This window comes from Haplochromis burtoni, unplaced genomic scaffold, assembly GCF_018398535.1.
Source record: "Haplochromis burtoni strain Fernald_Lab_line unplaced genomic scaffold, NCSU_Asbu1 Contig_1386, whole genome shotgun sequence".
NCBI lineage: Eukaryota > Metazoa > Chordata > Actinopteri > Cichliformes > Cichlidae > Haplochromis > Haplochromis burtoni.
This window is the reverse complement of record NW_024583747.1, coordinates 1-16,259: the sequence shown is the minus strand read 5'-3', so window position 1 is coordinate 16,259 and position 16,259 is coordinate 1. Positions and strand designations below refer to the sequence as shown.

Below are 16,259 nucleotides of genomic sequence, written 5' to 3'. Positions count from 1 at the left end.
TGTTCACTGAGATATTCAACATCTCTTTATCTCAGTCGGTGATCCCCACATGCTTCAAAGAGTCCATCATTGTTCCTGTCCCGAAGAAACCCCACCCTGCTTCTCTCAATGACTATCGCCCTGTAGCCCTCACCTCAGTAGTGATGAAGTGCTTTGAACGCCTGGTCAGAGACTTCATCATTTCTTCACTACCAGACACACTGGACCCACTACAGTTCGCTTACCGTCCAAATCGTTCCACAGACGATGCCATCTCTCATCTCCTCCACACATCACTCACTCACTTGGACACTAGAAGGGGGAATTATGTTAAAATGCTCTTCATAGACTACAGCTCTGCATTTAACACCATAATTCCCTCCACACTCACCACCAAGCTGGAGCATCTGGGACTCAGCTCATCTATGTGTCAGTGGATCTCCAACTTCCTAACTGGCAGACCACAGGCAGTAAGGATGGGCGGACATGTCTCAGCCTCCACCACTCTCAGCACTGGAGCCCCCCAGGGGTGTGTTCTGAGCCCCCTGCTGTACTCTTTGTACACATATGACTGTGTGGCCACTACCAGCTCCACCACCATCATCAAGTTTGCTGACGACACCGTCGTGGTGGGCCTGATCTCTGATAACAACGAGACGGCCTACCTGAAGGAGATTAGGAATCTGGAGAACTGGTGCCAGAGGAACAACCTCCTTCTAAACGTCAGTAAGACAAAGGAGCTGATAGTGGACTTCAGCACTAAGCAGGAGAGGAACTACCAGACCCCCGTCATCAACGAGTGCCCAGTGGAGAGAGTGGACAGCTTCAAATACCTCGGAGTTCACATCACGCAGGACCTGTCATGGTCCTGTCACATCAACACCGTGGTGAAAAAGGCCCGTCAGCGTCTCTACCACCTCAGACGCTTGAGAGACTTCCAACTGCCCTCCAAGGTGCTCAGGAACTTTTACTCGTGCACCATAGAGAGCATCCTGACGGGAAACATCTTAACCTGGTTCGGGAACAGCACCATGCAGGACAGACGAGCTCTACAGAGGGTTGTGCGGTCAGCTGAGCGCACCATCCGCTCCGAGCTCCCTGACCTGCACTCAATCTACAGCAGGCGGTGCTGGACCAAGGCCAGGAAGATCGTGAAGGACCTCAGCCATCCCAACAACAGACTGTTCTCTCTGTTGAGGTCAGGAAAGCGATTCCGCTCCCTGAAGACCAACACAGAGAGACTGAGGAGGAGCTTCTTCCCGCAGGCGATACGGTCTCTCAATCACACCACCACACAGTACTGACCCACACATGGTTCTTACACACACACTGGACTTTCTGGACTTTGTTTTTGCACAACACTGGTCACTATATTCTTCATTTCCGGTTAATACTTGTACAGCTGCTGTTATTGTGTATATATTTATTTATATTTAGATTTCTTCATACATTCTTATATAGTTCTATATTGTGTATTTTGTTGTACAGTTATTTTATTTTCAACTTTAATTTATATATTTTATCTTATTCTTCCCAGTTAAATTTACCCTTCATTCTAATTTGTGTTGTACAGTTATTTCATTTTTAACCTTAATTTATATTTTATTCCTTCCTAGTTAAATTTACCCTTTTTAATTTTTCATATTTATTTCCTATCTTATTCATAGCCTTTTCCTTTTTTGTTTTCTTTAGGTCACGAGCAGTTGTCCAAGCATTTCACTACATATCGTACTGTGTATGACTGTGTACGTGACAAATAAAATTTGAATTTGAATTTGAAGCAGACTATGATGATGTCTTTGTATGGGGCGCCGTTTGTAAAGTGAAACATGCTGAAATTAACGGCAACATTTTTCCACATTTAGCTCAAAAACTTACAAAAACATATTTTTTGAGTAATTTTTTACAACATTTAGTAAAATATTTGTAACTTTTCATCAAATGTTAAATATTAAATCTAAATGTTAAATATTAAATCTAAATGTTAATTTAAATCTAAATGTTAAATGTTAAATCTAAATGTTAAATCTAAATATTATATTTAAATCTAAATGTTAAATGTTAAATCTAAATGTTAAATGTTAAATCTAAATGCTAAATGTTAAATGTTAAACCTAAATGTTTAGGCTAATATGCAAATGTATTGTACGGATCAACGGAAATACCAAAATAAAAGCTTCCCGAAAACCTCCGGTGCAAAATTGTGTCTGTTCTCTTCCTCGCTTCTCCCCGCCATGTGCTGCTTCACTTCTTGCCTACGAGCATGTCCAGCGATTTTTGTTCTCACATTTCACATTGATAGAGATGACTTTAGATTTTTGTGCCCAAGCTCATTCTCAGCAGTACAGTAATACTTTCCAGAGTCAGAGCAGGATGGAGCTGAAAACTGTTGGTTTTGGCTGATCGGTTGTTGTCCTCCTTGTACCAGGTGTAATTAGCTGCTGGGTTAGCATCACTGCTAAGTAGAGTCACTGAACTTCCCTCCACTATTTCACAGAGGGACTCACTGACACAGAGGGAAGCTTGGAGCATCTAGAACAGAAGAATATTAACGATTAGATGATTAATAGATCATTGATCATAATTGACTGTCTATTTTTCTGTTAATAATTACAGCAAGCAAAACACAAGAATACAAACTTTAATCTTTATTCTTCTGGCATTAATGTTTATTCAAAATATCCGTATTTCTTCTTTAAAGTTATGGTCAAGACATTTCCATCACTTTCATTTCAGTCTGTCACACCCTCAAGTATGGGGAAACAGTCAGCCTTTAAATATTTGAAGGATCTGTTATCCTCAATATATTAGGTTCATGCTTTGCATGAACAGACCATGTTTGCTGGATTTGTCAGTTGTTCCATAAATTGGATGTACACATGACAGTCCATGGACAGACCTTTGTAGACAGTCAAAAACAGATCTCCTGTGCATCTCTGACTATTACACTGCTAATCAGTTCCTCAAAAGTTAAATAAGCAGGATTACATCTACATTTGTATTTCAAAATAAAATTAAACCACTTATAGTCAGGGGAAACATTATTTGAACCGCTGCTTATTTTGCAAGTTTGGCCGCTAACAAAGATGAGTCTTTAATTTCAATGATGGGTTTATTTGAACAGTGTGAGATCAATAACGGAAATAAAATGCAGAAAAATGCATTTCAAAAAAGTTATAAATGAACTTGCACTTTCATGAAGGAAATAATTATTTGATCCCCCACCAGTCAGCAAGATTTCTGGCTCCCAAGTGTATTTTATACAGCTGATGTTGGGAGCCTTCTCAACTCATTACCTGTATAAAATACAGATGTCCATAGAAGCCATCAGTGCATCCAGATTCCAAACTCTGTACCATGGCCAAGATGAAAGAGCTTCCCAAGTATATCAGGCAAATCAAAATTCTGGCCCTACACAAGGCTGGAATCAGCTATAAGACCATCACCAAGCAGCTGGGTGAGAAGGTGACAACATTATTATTCACAAATGGAAGAACTATAAAATAACTGCCATTCTCCCTCGGTCTGGAGTTCTATGCAAGATCTCACCTCATGTAGTTTCAGTAATAATGAGAACAATGTGGAACCAGCCCAGAAATACTCGGAAGGAACATCAGTGATCTCAAGGCAGCTGGACCAAGAAAACACTATGCCATGAAGGACTGAAATCCTGCAATCCCCTGTTTGAAGTTTGCCACTGAACCTCTCAATAATTCAGAGGGGGACCGGGTGAAAGTGTTGTGGTTAGATGAGACAAAAATTGAGATATTTGACATCAACTCAACTCGCTGTGTTTGGAGGAGGAAGAATGGTGCCTATGACTCCAGGAACACCGTCCCCACCATCAAACATGCAGGGTGTTTTTTCTGCCAAGGGGACAGGACAACTGGACCGGATTTTTAGAAATACATTTTTCTGGGTTTGGTGGTTATTGTTCTGTCACTCACTGTTCAAATAAACCTACCTTTGAAATTATAGACTGACCATTTCTTTGTAAGGGGCAAACTTACAAAATCAGCAGGGGTTCAAACAATTTTTCCCTGACTATAAATGGTGAGACAAGGTGGTGGTTAAGATTGCTTTGTTATGCATGGGGAAAAAGCAATGATTGCTCAACTCATCTTCTCCTACCTCTTCTCCACAGCAACTTTATAATGAAGTCACCTTATTTCCTTAAGTAGATGTTCCTCTTTAATCTTAATTATTTGTTGTTCAGAATACTACTGTCTTTCATGTAATTATTTGCTTTCTTCACAACAACAATACGAGTCCTTCCGGTATGATGGCGCCTGTGTTCAGCTCTGCCGCTGCCGGTTGTAGTTTGTCGCGCTCTACTACTGTTGTGTTGTTTTTTTCTGCTCTACTGTTCTCACTCAGTTTTAATGATGTATTTGCGGCCCTGGCTTTGCTATCCATCCGATCCTCTATGATGCCACACGATGTCTCGTCGTCCTCTGGCATTTTCCACCCTCCTCCATTAGCTGGATCCTCATCAGGCGATTTCAGTGGTCCCTCTAGACCACGGAGAAGGAGAGGGAGAAGAGGAGGTATTCAGGTAAAGCTCAGGATGTACTGGCGGCGTGGTTTGGCTGGTAAGCGACGTCGAGCGTGCGTTGTCTCCTGTGTCCAGAAAAGCTCCATGGAGGGGGACTTGTTTTCCACGGCCTTGTTTGGATACGCTGGGCCCGGCTCTTTGAGACCTTGCCACCTCAGGAGGGTTTATCCAGACTCTTCTGCGGGCTGGCTTTTTCTTCCCTCGGTGAGTGGATTCTACGAGCGTGACGGCTCGAACCCTGTGTATTTACGTCCCTTAACTCGAGCCTCTGCAAATAATGAGGCTTCTAGCTCACTGAATATGGCGCTTTTTAACGCTCGATCTCTCTCTAATAAATCATTCTTGTTGAATGATTTTATATTATCTAAAAAACTCGATTTTTTATTCCTGACTGAGACCTGGCAGCGGGATGTAGACTACTCGTCACTTATTGAACTCTGCCCGGATGGCTATACTTGTCTGGTCGGGGTGGTGGGCTTGCCGTGGCTTTCCAGGACCGTTTCTCCTGCCGCTCCGTGAAAACTGGACTTTTTCACTCGTTTGAGCTGCAGCTGCTTAAAATTGGTAACAAGGATCCTTTCTACTGTGCTGTGGTGTATCGTCCACCTGGATATAACAGGTTATTTTTATCGGAGCTCAGTGACTTCTTATCCGCTACTATGAGGCTGTCTAGGGTGCTTATAGTTGGGGACTTTAACATACACGTTGATGATGACTCCGACCCATTCGCCAGAGACTTTATGAACATTATGGATTCTTTTCATTTTGCTCAGCATGTGTCCGGTCCTACACACAGCAAAGGTCACACACTGGACCTTGTTTTTACTTTGGGTTTAAATATTGATTTTATTTGCTCTGAGGACATTTTTATTTCTGATCACTATGTTATTGTTTTTAACTTGTCTTTTAATGAGCCTTTGTCCCCCGTCAGACGGATGGTTAGCTCTCGCATCTTAAACTCCTCCACAGCAGAGAAATTTCAAATTCAAATTCCAAATTCAAATTTTATTTGTCACACACACACAACCATACACAGTATGACATGGGGGTGAAATGCTTGTAGCTGTACAATGCCCGACCATTAAATGACAGAAGAAAAGTTTTACAATATTTACAATTTGTGGATGCTTTTAACTTACAGCTATCTCCTCAAAATGGTGTTGATTTCTCAACCAGTCTTTTTAATAATTATTGCCTTTCTATTTTAGATGAAATTTGTCCGGTTAAGACGAGGAGTGTTTCTGCCTCTAAATCTCCTCCTTGGCTAAATGACAGTATTCGTTGTCTAAAACGTGATTGTCGTAAACCGGAGCGTAGGTGGATCTTAAGGACCTTTTAGCTTCTTTTAATAATGCGATCAGAGATGCGAGGGCTGCCCATTTCTCACACTTGGTTACAAAGAGCAGAGGCAATCCTAAGGTGCTATTCAACACCATTAGTGACATTGTTACTCCTGCTCTGCCTGCGGCCCCTATTTTTTCTAACGAGGACTGTGAAAATTTTCTGTCTTTTCTGCTTGCAAAAATTCATAACGTGAGAATGAGTTTTACACACTCACCTGTTATCTCAATCTCTACCCCATCCCGGCCCATTATCTTGGATACTTTCTCTCTGGTTTCACTACCTGAGCTAGTGAAATTAGTGAATTCTGTGAAAGCATCCTCCTGTTCACTTGACATTATACCTGCATCATTATTCAAAAATCTCTTCCAGTCTATTGGCCCATGTGACTAGTGAAATTAGTGAATTCAGTGAAAGCATCCTCCTGTTCACTTGACATTACCTGCATCATTATTCAAAAATGTCTTCCAGTCTATTGGCCCATGTGTGCTCACTTTAATCAACTCTTCACTGGCATCTGGTATAGTTCCGGTTTATTTTAAAAACGCTGCTATTCTCCCACTTTTAAAAAAACCTCAGCTTGACCCCTCTCTTTGGAGCAGCTACAGACCTATCTCTAAGTTACCGTTAATCGCTAAGCTTCTAGAAAAGGTTGTGGCTAAGCAGCTTATGGCAGCTCTGGACAAACATGGCATTTACGATAAGTTTCAGTCCGGTTTTCGTCAATTTCACTCCACGGAGACAGCTCTTCTTAGGGTCTCAAGTGATATCTTGATGAATAATGATGCAGGAAAATGCTCTGTTCTACTCATGTTGGACCTCACATCAGCTTTCGACACAGTTGACCATCACATCCTCATTGAAAGGCTGAAAAATTGGGTTGGTGTATCTGGAACTGCATTAGAGTGGTTCTCCTCTTATCTCCATCACCGATCCTTTTCTGTGGCAGTCTCCGATTTTAGGTCATCCTCTACCTCCCTTACTTATGGTGTCCCTCAAGGGTCAGTTTTGGGGCCTTTATTGTTTTTAATTTATCTTCTCCCCCTCCAGCATATAATGGGCTCTTTTGAGGACATTTCTTATCACTGTTATGCTGATGATATTCAGTTGTACGTTTCTTTTATGCCCGAGGATTTATCTAAGCTTCAGCGTCTGAATGATTGCTTAGATTTGATCAAACGTTGGATGGCTGCAAATTTCCTCCAACTCAACGAGGGGAAAACCGAAGTCCTCGTATGCGCCCCTGATAGGTTTCTATCGCAGATAGTGAAAGCCCTTGGTCCTCTCTCACTTTATGTTAAATCCTCTATCAGGAATTTAGGTGTCACCTTTGACTCGAGTCTCACATTGGATGGGCATGTGAAATCTCTGGTTCGGTCTTGTTTTTATCATTTGAGAAATGTGGCTAGGCTAAGCCCGGTTTTATCTCGCTCTGAACTCGAGATTGCTATACATGCATTTATTTCGTCACGCTTGGATTATTGTAATTCGCTGTTTATGTGTCTAAGCAAAGGTTCTCTGGATCGTCTGCAGGTTGTGCAAAACGCTGCAGCTAGGCTTTTGACAAAATCCTCCAAGTACTCACATGTGACACCGTTATTATCTCAGTTACACTGGCTTCCTGTTAAATTTAGAGTTGATTTTAAGATCCTGGTCTTGACCTACAGAGCTGTGCACGGACTGGCACCTGCCTACATCTTTGATCTGCTACAGCCCTATGTCCCTAGCAGGTCTTTGAGGTCATCTGATCAGGGCTTACTTGCTATAAAAAATACTAAGAGGAGGACTAAGGGTGATAGAGCTTTTGCCACTGTGGCCCCGAGACTGTGGAACTCGTGAATAATCCTTTGAATATCAGCTTTCAAGCAAAGTATAGCAAACTAATATGTCTGTCCTGAGACCTATAAAGCAAAGGTTTTAATCTGATTTAGCTCACTGAAAACTCTGATCACCTGTAACAGTACTTCTCTCTTTATGTAGGCTATGATGATAAAAATTCCTAAGGTGCCCCCTTAGAGACACATTTTGGCATAAAAGAACTCACCTGCTTATGTACAAAGGTTCTGCCTCCAATTACAAGTTGGCTAAAACAACCAACACATTATTTTCTGTCAGAAATGAAGCAAGCTGACTAAAACTAGGAAAGTCCATCAAGTTAATTTCTGCCTGTCTCTTTTTTTCTTTTTCGAAACTCAGACTTTACTGATAACAGAGACATCCTACTGCAGCGCTATCTCTGTATCGCTAAGAGCGCGTGCACATGGACCAAACCAAATCATGAAATAAGGAGGGGGAGGCGGGGTCAGAGGCTGACTGAATTATAGTCTTTGGTGTCATAAACAAACAAAACTAATGCTAGAAAACGAACACGTTTATAAGTACCTTGTGAAGCAAACCGTATTTTATGGTGATAAAGTTAATAATTTCATAACAAAAACAAATAAATAAAATAATATGTATGGACTATTTGACTATTCCCTTCATAGAATCGTCATAACTTCTCTCCTCTAAGGAAATCCTCTCTTAATTGATTTCACTTGCAGACTTAAAAAAGACGTACAACCGACCTGGTGACATCATCACTGGGAACGTGCTCCTGGTTTTGATATGACTGTGACAATTTTTAATTTCTTGTTATTTTATTGTTGTAATTGTAACATGTTTGTCTGAAGCGGGTCTCCCTTGTAAATGACTTACTGAGTCTCGATTGAGCTACCTGTATAAATAAAGGTAAAATAAAAAATAAAAAAAGTAATTGAGTTAACTAATGAGGTTGCTTTGTCTGCTTTGGCCAATAGTGGTCACTGCATGACATGTGCATTACATGTGCAATGCATCTTTTGTCAGTCATCTTTTGCTGACTTTTGAAGACTGGCATATCCTATTTAATACGTGCGTGGTTTTCTTGATTGATTGATTGATTGATTGATTGATTAGGAAAGCTTTTAGAAAACTTTGTTGGCTGCAGTTCTTCTTTGCTCTTTCAATGTTGGGATAAATTCTCTTTCCACATTCGAGTGAATCCAGGCTGCAAATATATAATCAAAAATGGACAGGTCAGCAGGGTGTTTTGTTTTTGTTCTGCAGATCTAGATGACTGAGTTTTGTGCGATACCTGTGATTCACTGGGCAGGTTTAAATACTCACTGTAATGATTTCTTATCTGCAGTGCCACGCTGAGACACAACACAGGAGGTCTTGGTGCATTATCCTCCACACCTGCAGGTGGTGGTGGTCCAAGTTTATTCTCCTCAGCAAGAGAAGTGAGTAGATTTGTAAACAGTAGACTGTAGGATATGCACAGCATGACAGTACGGCAGATTCAAGTAATAATATGAGCCAGGTTTTGTTGACTTTGGAGTGCAATGCAGATGAATTATGAACTTTTTATTTTTGTAGACAGAAAAAGAGAGGAGATGATATCATTGCCATTAATACACAGACACATGTTATAAGAAAATCAGAAAATGTCAAAAAGAATTTGTAATATTTCTATGTGAGATGCTCCTGAACTGAGGGCTGTGCTGCAGCTGTTAAATTTAACAGCAGAGTACTCATGGACGGGTGGCTGGCCTCTCCTTTAGAGATACAGTGATGAATTTATTCCTCCGAGAGAGAGTCTGAGTAGAGCCGCTGCTCCTCCACCTTGAAAGGAGGCAGTTTAGGTACTTTAGGCATCTGACAAGGATGCCTCATGGGTCAGGTATTTCGGCCATTTCCCACTGTAAGGACAGAACGACAGATGGATACACTGAAGGAGGTGGCCGGGAAGAGGAGAAGGGTTTGGTGAAGGTCACGTGTTTCCGCTTGCTGTGGAGCTCCACAGTGGCTGCAGCCAGGTGCTCTTAGGGAAGAAGGAGGTCTGTGTGTCCTTTAGCTGTTGTTCCTTTAGCTCTTCCTAATCAAGGCTCATGCAGGATGGAAACATTTGTCTTGGCTACTTGACAAATAATAAAATGTGTTTACATTAATACCAAAGACAGACCACAAACAATTTCTCAGTCAGCTCATCCCTTTACATAATTATTCTCAGGAATGAAAACACCAGCAGCATACGTCAGCAGTATTTATCTGAATGATAAAATAAAGCAGGAATCAACACGTGTTCATATTTTACCACCAAGCAGTGTGGAAACTGCTGAGTTACAGTGCTTCACACCAAAACTAGTTCAGGATATTAAATAATTTCACTAAATCAAAAAATTTAAATTAAAAAGTTTTCAGGAAGTTTCAGAAATAAAGCTGATGTTTAAGTTTAGCCTCATCTATGAATACTGCATTTGATCCTCAGCCAAACAGCACAGTCCATGAAAAAATCCTCCACAGAGGCAGAGACCGTGCTCCTTAACTTTTCTCTTTCTAACGTCTGATTAAACACCATCTAAACAACATGAGTTTCAGTCTGTTTCTTTTATACGCAAGTCTCTAACATGACTGGACTTCACTGCAGCTCTTCCTGCTCTTCAGTGTCGTCTGCAGTGATGCCCTGTGAGGCTGAGACGTTCTCATAATCAGCACGAGTGTTTACCTGATGGAGAGAGAGAGCTTTCTGTATGTTTTTGATAACATTCAAAACTAAATACTTTAGTAATACTTAAAGAACTTCACATTATCCTACCTAATTTTATTTACATTTATTTTTGGATCACTTATTTTTCTATTCTAGTGCAATAGAAACTATCATACATCTATCATAACACATGTTGTATCAGTAGAACCTCTTACTCTGATGACATTTACAGATTCATTTGGTCCAATTTCTAAAGCCACATGTGTCTTCTTCCTGGATTTAATCCAACAAAAAGAAAACGGTATTAAACTAAAAAGAATTCATGACTTTAAAACTGAAGGTTTTAAGATGGACATAAAAGAGCAATTATGACACCGTTGTTACCGTTTTTCTTTCTTTTTAAAAAGAAATGTGTTACCTCATCCACAGACCCAACACGAAGAGAGCAATCAGCATCAGGACCACCAGAGTCAATCTGATGATATTCAATATTATTACAGATTTTCCTATAAATTGAGAAAAGCACAAAGGAGATATGTCTTAGCCGAGAGATTAGATTTATAGGGTCATGCTATTTGTCATTGGGTATCATCAGTAACTGCTGTCACTAAGTTTACTCTCTTAACACAACTGCAGAAAGTTAAACATTTTTATATTTTCTTTGCACTGGTTAGAATATACACTACCAGTCAAAAGTTTGGAGACACCTTCTCATTTAATGTTTTTTCTTTCTTTTCATGACTATTTAATTGTAGATTCTCACTGAAAGAATCAAAACTATGAACGAACACATATGGAATTATGTAGTAAACGAAAAGTGTGAAATAACTCAAAACATGTTCATGTTATAGATTCCTCAAAATTGCCACCCTTTGCTTTGATTACTGCTTTGCACACTCAGTTCACAGTAACAAAACTCCCACTGTGTTCAGGTCTGAAGTCAGTGATGGTGAAGTTGTGTCCTGATGCTTTTTCTGAGTCTTCATCCTCCTTGTACCAGGTGTAATTAGCTGTTGGGTTAGCATCACTGCTATAGGTGACTGAACCGCCCTCCACTATTTCACCAGAGGGACTCACTGACACAGAGGGAAGCATTGGAGCATCTAGAACAGAGAATATTAAGATTAGATGATTAATAAGAGATCACATTTGATCATAATATACTGTCTATTTTTCATAGATAGCATCATGCTCCCTGTGTCCTCACTGGTCTGACCTGTGATGTCTACTTATCCCTCCACTCCTGGAGTTGATTCTTTGTGCAGTGTCAGACTTTAAGGAGAGTTCCTGCTTCTTGGCTTCACACACCTGCCTTTAATGATCTTGTCAAGAGCCAATATTTATAAGAGTGATGAACTGTATCATTGAATGAAAAACGGAAACCATCTGAGTCCCGCGTTTCGCCTATGGTGGCCAACCTGACATAGACTTTTATCCTTACTGTTCAAATTATTTCTATTTCTTATCTAAAGCTGTTGTCAACACATTTCCCTCAGTATCTTTTCAGTCCGTCACACCCTCAGTTGTGGGGACTGACAAGCTTTTAATTACTGCTCAGATCTGTTATCCTCATTATATTAAGTTCATGCTTCTTTTCATGGACAGACCTTTGTAGACAGTCAGAAACAGCTGATGTACACCTGTTCTTCACAATTCACACATCTCTGCTTATTACACACTCTAAGGTAAGTCTTTAAGTAGATATTCTTGTTAAATCTTACACATGTTGTTCAGGGTACTGCTGTCTTTCATTAAATTATTTGCTTCCGTCGCCACATGGCAGTCTACAGGTGATGATAGGAACTGATCTTTCATGTTCTCTGATCAGGATCAAACCACTCTTCAGCACAAAGACTATTATTTTGGACTTTAACTCAGTATCTGACTCAGATTCATGAACCTGGCTCAATTCACCTTTAAACTGGTTGTACAGTAAAACACTAAAATAATTTAAAATACATTATAGTATCTTGAATTCCACTGCACATCTTAAACAACATTTTGGTGAAAAAAGAAAGCTGAAGATCTGAAAACACAAAATTGTTCATGATCATCGCATAACACAGTGAAGTAAACTTACACACAGGATCTGAGCGATAATCTTCATGTCCTTTGAAAGCACAGGAGATGATGTCTCCAGGATTGAACAGATCTTGATAAGAACTTTGTTCAACCATAAACTGATTGTTTTTGAACCAGACAAAAGAAAGACGACCAGCTGGACTGCAGCTGCTTTCACACTTCAGCTCTGCCTCAGTCTGAGACTCATGGACTGATATTATTCTGCTCACCTTCACCTGCAGATCTGAATATGACAACACAGCAGACATCAGACTTAAATACTCAAAACAATAAATACACCCATTACCACAACTGAACAACTGAGCTGAATGAAATATTCAGTGTGTATTGATCAGTACCTGTGACAGTCAGAGTTGTTCCAGGTAAACTACTCTTCCATTCAAAGCCTTGTGTTTTGAATTTGAAGTGATACTCGGCTGAATCACTCTCTGTCAGGTCTCTGATTCTCAGAGTGGAGCGTCCTCGCTCTGTTTCAGTCACCTCAACACGACCTACATACTGGGAGTCTTCTGTGAGATCCTCAGATCCACGACCAGAACGGAACCAGGACTTTGATTGGATTGGACTTTCATAACTGTTGTAAGTACAAGAAATGTCCACTGATGATCCTTTGACTGCACAGATTCTTCTGTTACTGTAATTCACTCTGTAGCATGAATCACCTCGGACACCTGAAACATAAAATGATTTTGAAGTCAGATTTGGGAAATAGTTACAGTGAAATTTACTGTTTTTATTTAAATATGAACTCACAAACTAACGCAGAGTGAAAATCCTCAAATCCTTTTAAAGCACATGAGTAGCTGTTTTTATTGTCATATGACATTTGATATGAGTAGCTGTATAAAGTGTCATATTGAGCTTCATAAGAAGAAGAGCTGGCTCCATTCACTTGTTGTCCATTTTTGTACCAGACATAAGATGAAACATAATGATTGCACCTGGTGACACAATCCAACTGTCGTCCAGTCGACACACTGACCTGAACATCTTGAACAGTGGACAAGAAACAATAAATAAAATGTCAGTCACTCTCACACTGAGACAGATTAGGGATTTCAATTTTCAGATCTAAAACAATGAATTAGTGGGGAAAAATAGTAATTATCTTGATGTCTAAACATGAAATCTCACAAAAACTTTAGAAAATATATCATTAAAAAGCACAGAACATGTTAAGCTGACTAAATATCCATCAGTGTGTGTTCATCAGTACCTGTAACAGTCCGAGTTGTTTCACCTCGGACACCTGAAACATAAAATGATTTTTAAGTCAGATTAAAGTAAGTAATCACAGTGAGTTTGACTGTTTTTGTTCAGATGTATGTAATGACTCTATGAGATGGTTTTATGTAACTGAAATAAACTCACACACTGAAGGAGAGGGGAAATCTTCATGACCTCTTACAGCACAGGAGTAGCTATCTGAAGGATTCAGATTGGCTGAATACCGATACTGGTTTCTACTAGAAATCTTGTGTCCATTTTTGTACCAGATGTAGGAGGAATGATTGTGTAGTTGACAACTGCTCTGACAAGTCAGTGTTGCCCAGTTGGAATATGATGATGTCTCCACGTGTACCTGAAGAGCTGAATATGTGAAGAAATAAAATCAGAACAGAAACTTAGACATCTATTATCCAGATCCAAACACACACAGTCATGTTCATAACAATTTCTGACTGATGTGTAAATTAAAATGTTACCTGTGACAGTCAGAGTGACTCCAGGTAAAACAGTAAAATTTTTCTGGTCTGTTTCAAACCTGAACTTGTACACAGCTGAGTCGCTCTCTCTCAGGTCTCTGATTGTCAGAGTGTAGCTCTTCCAGTGAGAACTGTACGACACTCGACCTGCATATACTGGGTCTGTTTTCAGATCTTCAGGATTATAATTGTTCCCTTTAGTGAACCAAACTCTTTTTAACGCATTTACTCTTGAAGGGTGTTTGAAGGAGCAGCCTATGTCCACTGTTGATCCTTTTACAGCACAGATCTGAGTAGAAGTGTAAGTCACTGCATAATCATTCTGACTCTGTACCACTGTAACACAGAACACATCAGAACGCAGTCAGACTCATTACAACAACAATAAACAGTTTTATTTGTAGTTGAACTACATGCAGAGAGAAATTCTGATTCTGACATTCGGATTTAGACCAAGCGCACTTCATCACAATAGAAAAAATGAAGTTGTGCTTCATTTCTGTTTTACAAAATATTTAACAACTGTTGTTCTCAGCCAAATGTCTGAAATGTCTGTCTTCAGAACATTAATAGATAAAGATCAGCTTTCCACATATTAAATTATTATAGAAATTGTCCAGTTAGGTACAACCTATTTATATCTACCGATAGATGTAGATATATAGATGTATATAGAGATATAGGGAGAGATGTACTGGGTCTACAAAAATAAATCCCTTATGTATTGTAATTTTACATTAAAAAGTAACTCCTGCAGATACTGAATGTGTGAAAACCAGGTACACATAAACCTGTTAGAGAGAGAAGGAAGAGGACCAATCCACTCGCTGCTGCACTTAAACTCATCGCTTCTTCTCTCGCTTCTTAAATCACATCAACATGACACATACTGTTTTCCAGTTAGTCTCCATCAGTTGTTCAGGATGTAGTCTTTGATAAAAGGGTCTTCTGTGGTTAGAAAATATAAAAGAAATATTAGACTGTCTTCCTTCAACTGGACATGGTCAACATGCATAAACAGATGAAAGCCTCTAAACTCACACACTGAAATGAAGAAGTGGTTGTTATACAGTGGTTTACATGCAGAATAGCTTCTTAAAATACAAATATGGAATATTTTTAATCAGTCTTTAATCGTACAGTTCCGGGCCAGTTTATTACCAGGATCATAAATAGATTTTCTCTCATGTACATTAAGTTTTAATGTAAGTTTTCTTTGTGCGTCAATGAACCTGTAAGCGTTATTTCTTTTGGCAGTTAACTGGCATGATACTGGTTCTAATTGTTTGTGCATGTTAAAATTATGCCTCAGTACTTTTGTACCATGTTGGTAGAAATATTGAGCACTAAGTTAATAGCTGTAATGTTTGCATGCCTCAAACATTAATGATCACACCCTCAGTAATTCTCAGTTCCATTCTTTAATTCTCAGGCTTGCAGTGATAACACAGTCTGCAGCGCTAACTTGTTCATTTTCCGTTTCCTGTTCGACCTTTCAAAATAAAACTTCTGTAAACATCACAATCACCTCCTTTTTTTTTTTTTTAAACAAACTTAGGTATTCAGCGAGGTGAATTATTAATCTGAACCTATGACAACGACACCTAATAAAATTACTGAACGTTCTTATTACTTGAGTTTCTCCACACCTAAACATCACTTAAACAGCACTGCGTTTGCGCAGATCTGTGACTAAACACTATCAACATTCAACACTATAATACTGGTTACAGTGTTAGATTCAGGAACAACAAACATGTTACACGCAGCGTAACCTTTAACTGGTCACTCAGATATTCAAGTCTTAGATCTGATGTAATCAGACAGATGCATAGGTGCGCATCTGTTTGATCTGACTGGGTATCTGGGCTTGTCTGTTAAGGCGGGGTCGACATGCCGTCCAGGTGGGGCATCTTCAAGTCCATGTCTGATTTTCTTGAAGAATGAGGCATTCCTGACAATTGAGTGTCCATCCCGTGTAGCTGTAATTTCAGAACCCTTAACCTTAGTCACTTTGTAGGGTTTTGCATTGTATGGTGTGGATAATTTGTTGTGCTTGGGTTGGCGATGCAGCACTGTGTCACCC

At 39.7% G+C, this 16,259-nt stretch overlaps 1 protein-coding gene and 1 long non-coding RNA gene across 4 annotated transcripts in view; both read right to left on the bottom strand.

Annotated features, from left to right (window-relative positions):
• The window catches only part of LOC121813279, a 24,767-nt gene extending 22,456 nt beyond the window's left edge, over window positions 1-2,311 (bottom strand). The window contains exon 1 of the long non-coding RNA XR_006053619.1: window positions 2,267-2,311. This is a non-coding gene — a long non-coding RNA (uncharacterized LOC121813279). The remainder of the gene's footprint in view (window positions 1-2,266) is intronic.
• The window catches only part of LOC102292887 (B-cell receptor CD22), a 49,496-nt gene extending 33,244 nt beyond the window's left edge, over window positions 1-16,252 (bottom strand). The window contains exons 1-11 of one of the 3 annotated variants that reach the window (XM_042216943.1): window positions 14,965-16,248; window positions 14,174-14,509; window positions 13,839-14,057; window positions 13,684-13,716; window positions 13,221-13,457; window positions 12,806-13,138; window positions 12,466-12,690; window positions 11,309-11,488; window positions 10,804-10,891; window positions 10,562-10,658; window positions 8,564-10,403 (exon numbers count right to left, since the gene is read on the bottom strand). In XM_042216943.1, coding sequence (XP_042072877.1) covers window positions 10,317-10,403; window positions 10,562-10,658; window positions 10,804-10,891; window positions 11,309-11,488; window positions 12,466-12,690; window positions 12,806-13,138; window positions 13,221-13,457; window positions 13,684-13,716; window positions 13,839-14,057; window positions 14,174-14,509; window positions 14,965-15,019 — 1,890 coding nt within the window. In that variant the 5' untranslated portion in view covers window positions 15,020-16,248 and the 3' untranslated portion in view covers window positions 8,564-10,316. Of the gene's footprint in view, window positions 1-8,563; window positions 10,404-10,561; window positions 10,659-10,803; window positions 10,892-11,308; window positions 11,489-12,465; window positions 12,691-12,805; window positions 13,139-13,220; window positions 13,458-13,683; window positions 13,717-13,838; window positions 14,058-14,173; window positions 14,510-14,964 lie in introns of those variants that run through there. The other 2 variants (XM_005952190.3, XM_042216942.1) reach the window with 2 other exon arrangements.
• Window positions 16,253-16,259: the final 7 nt, after the last annotated feature.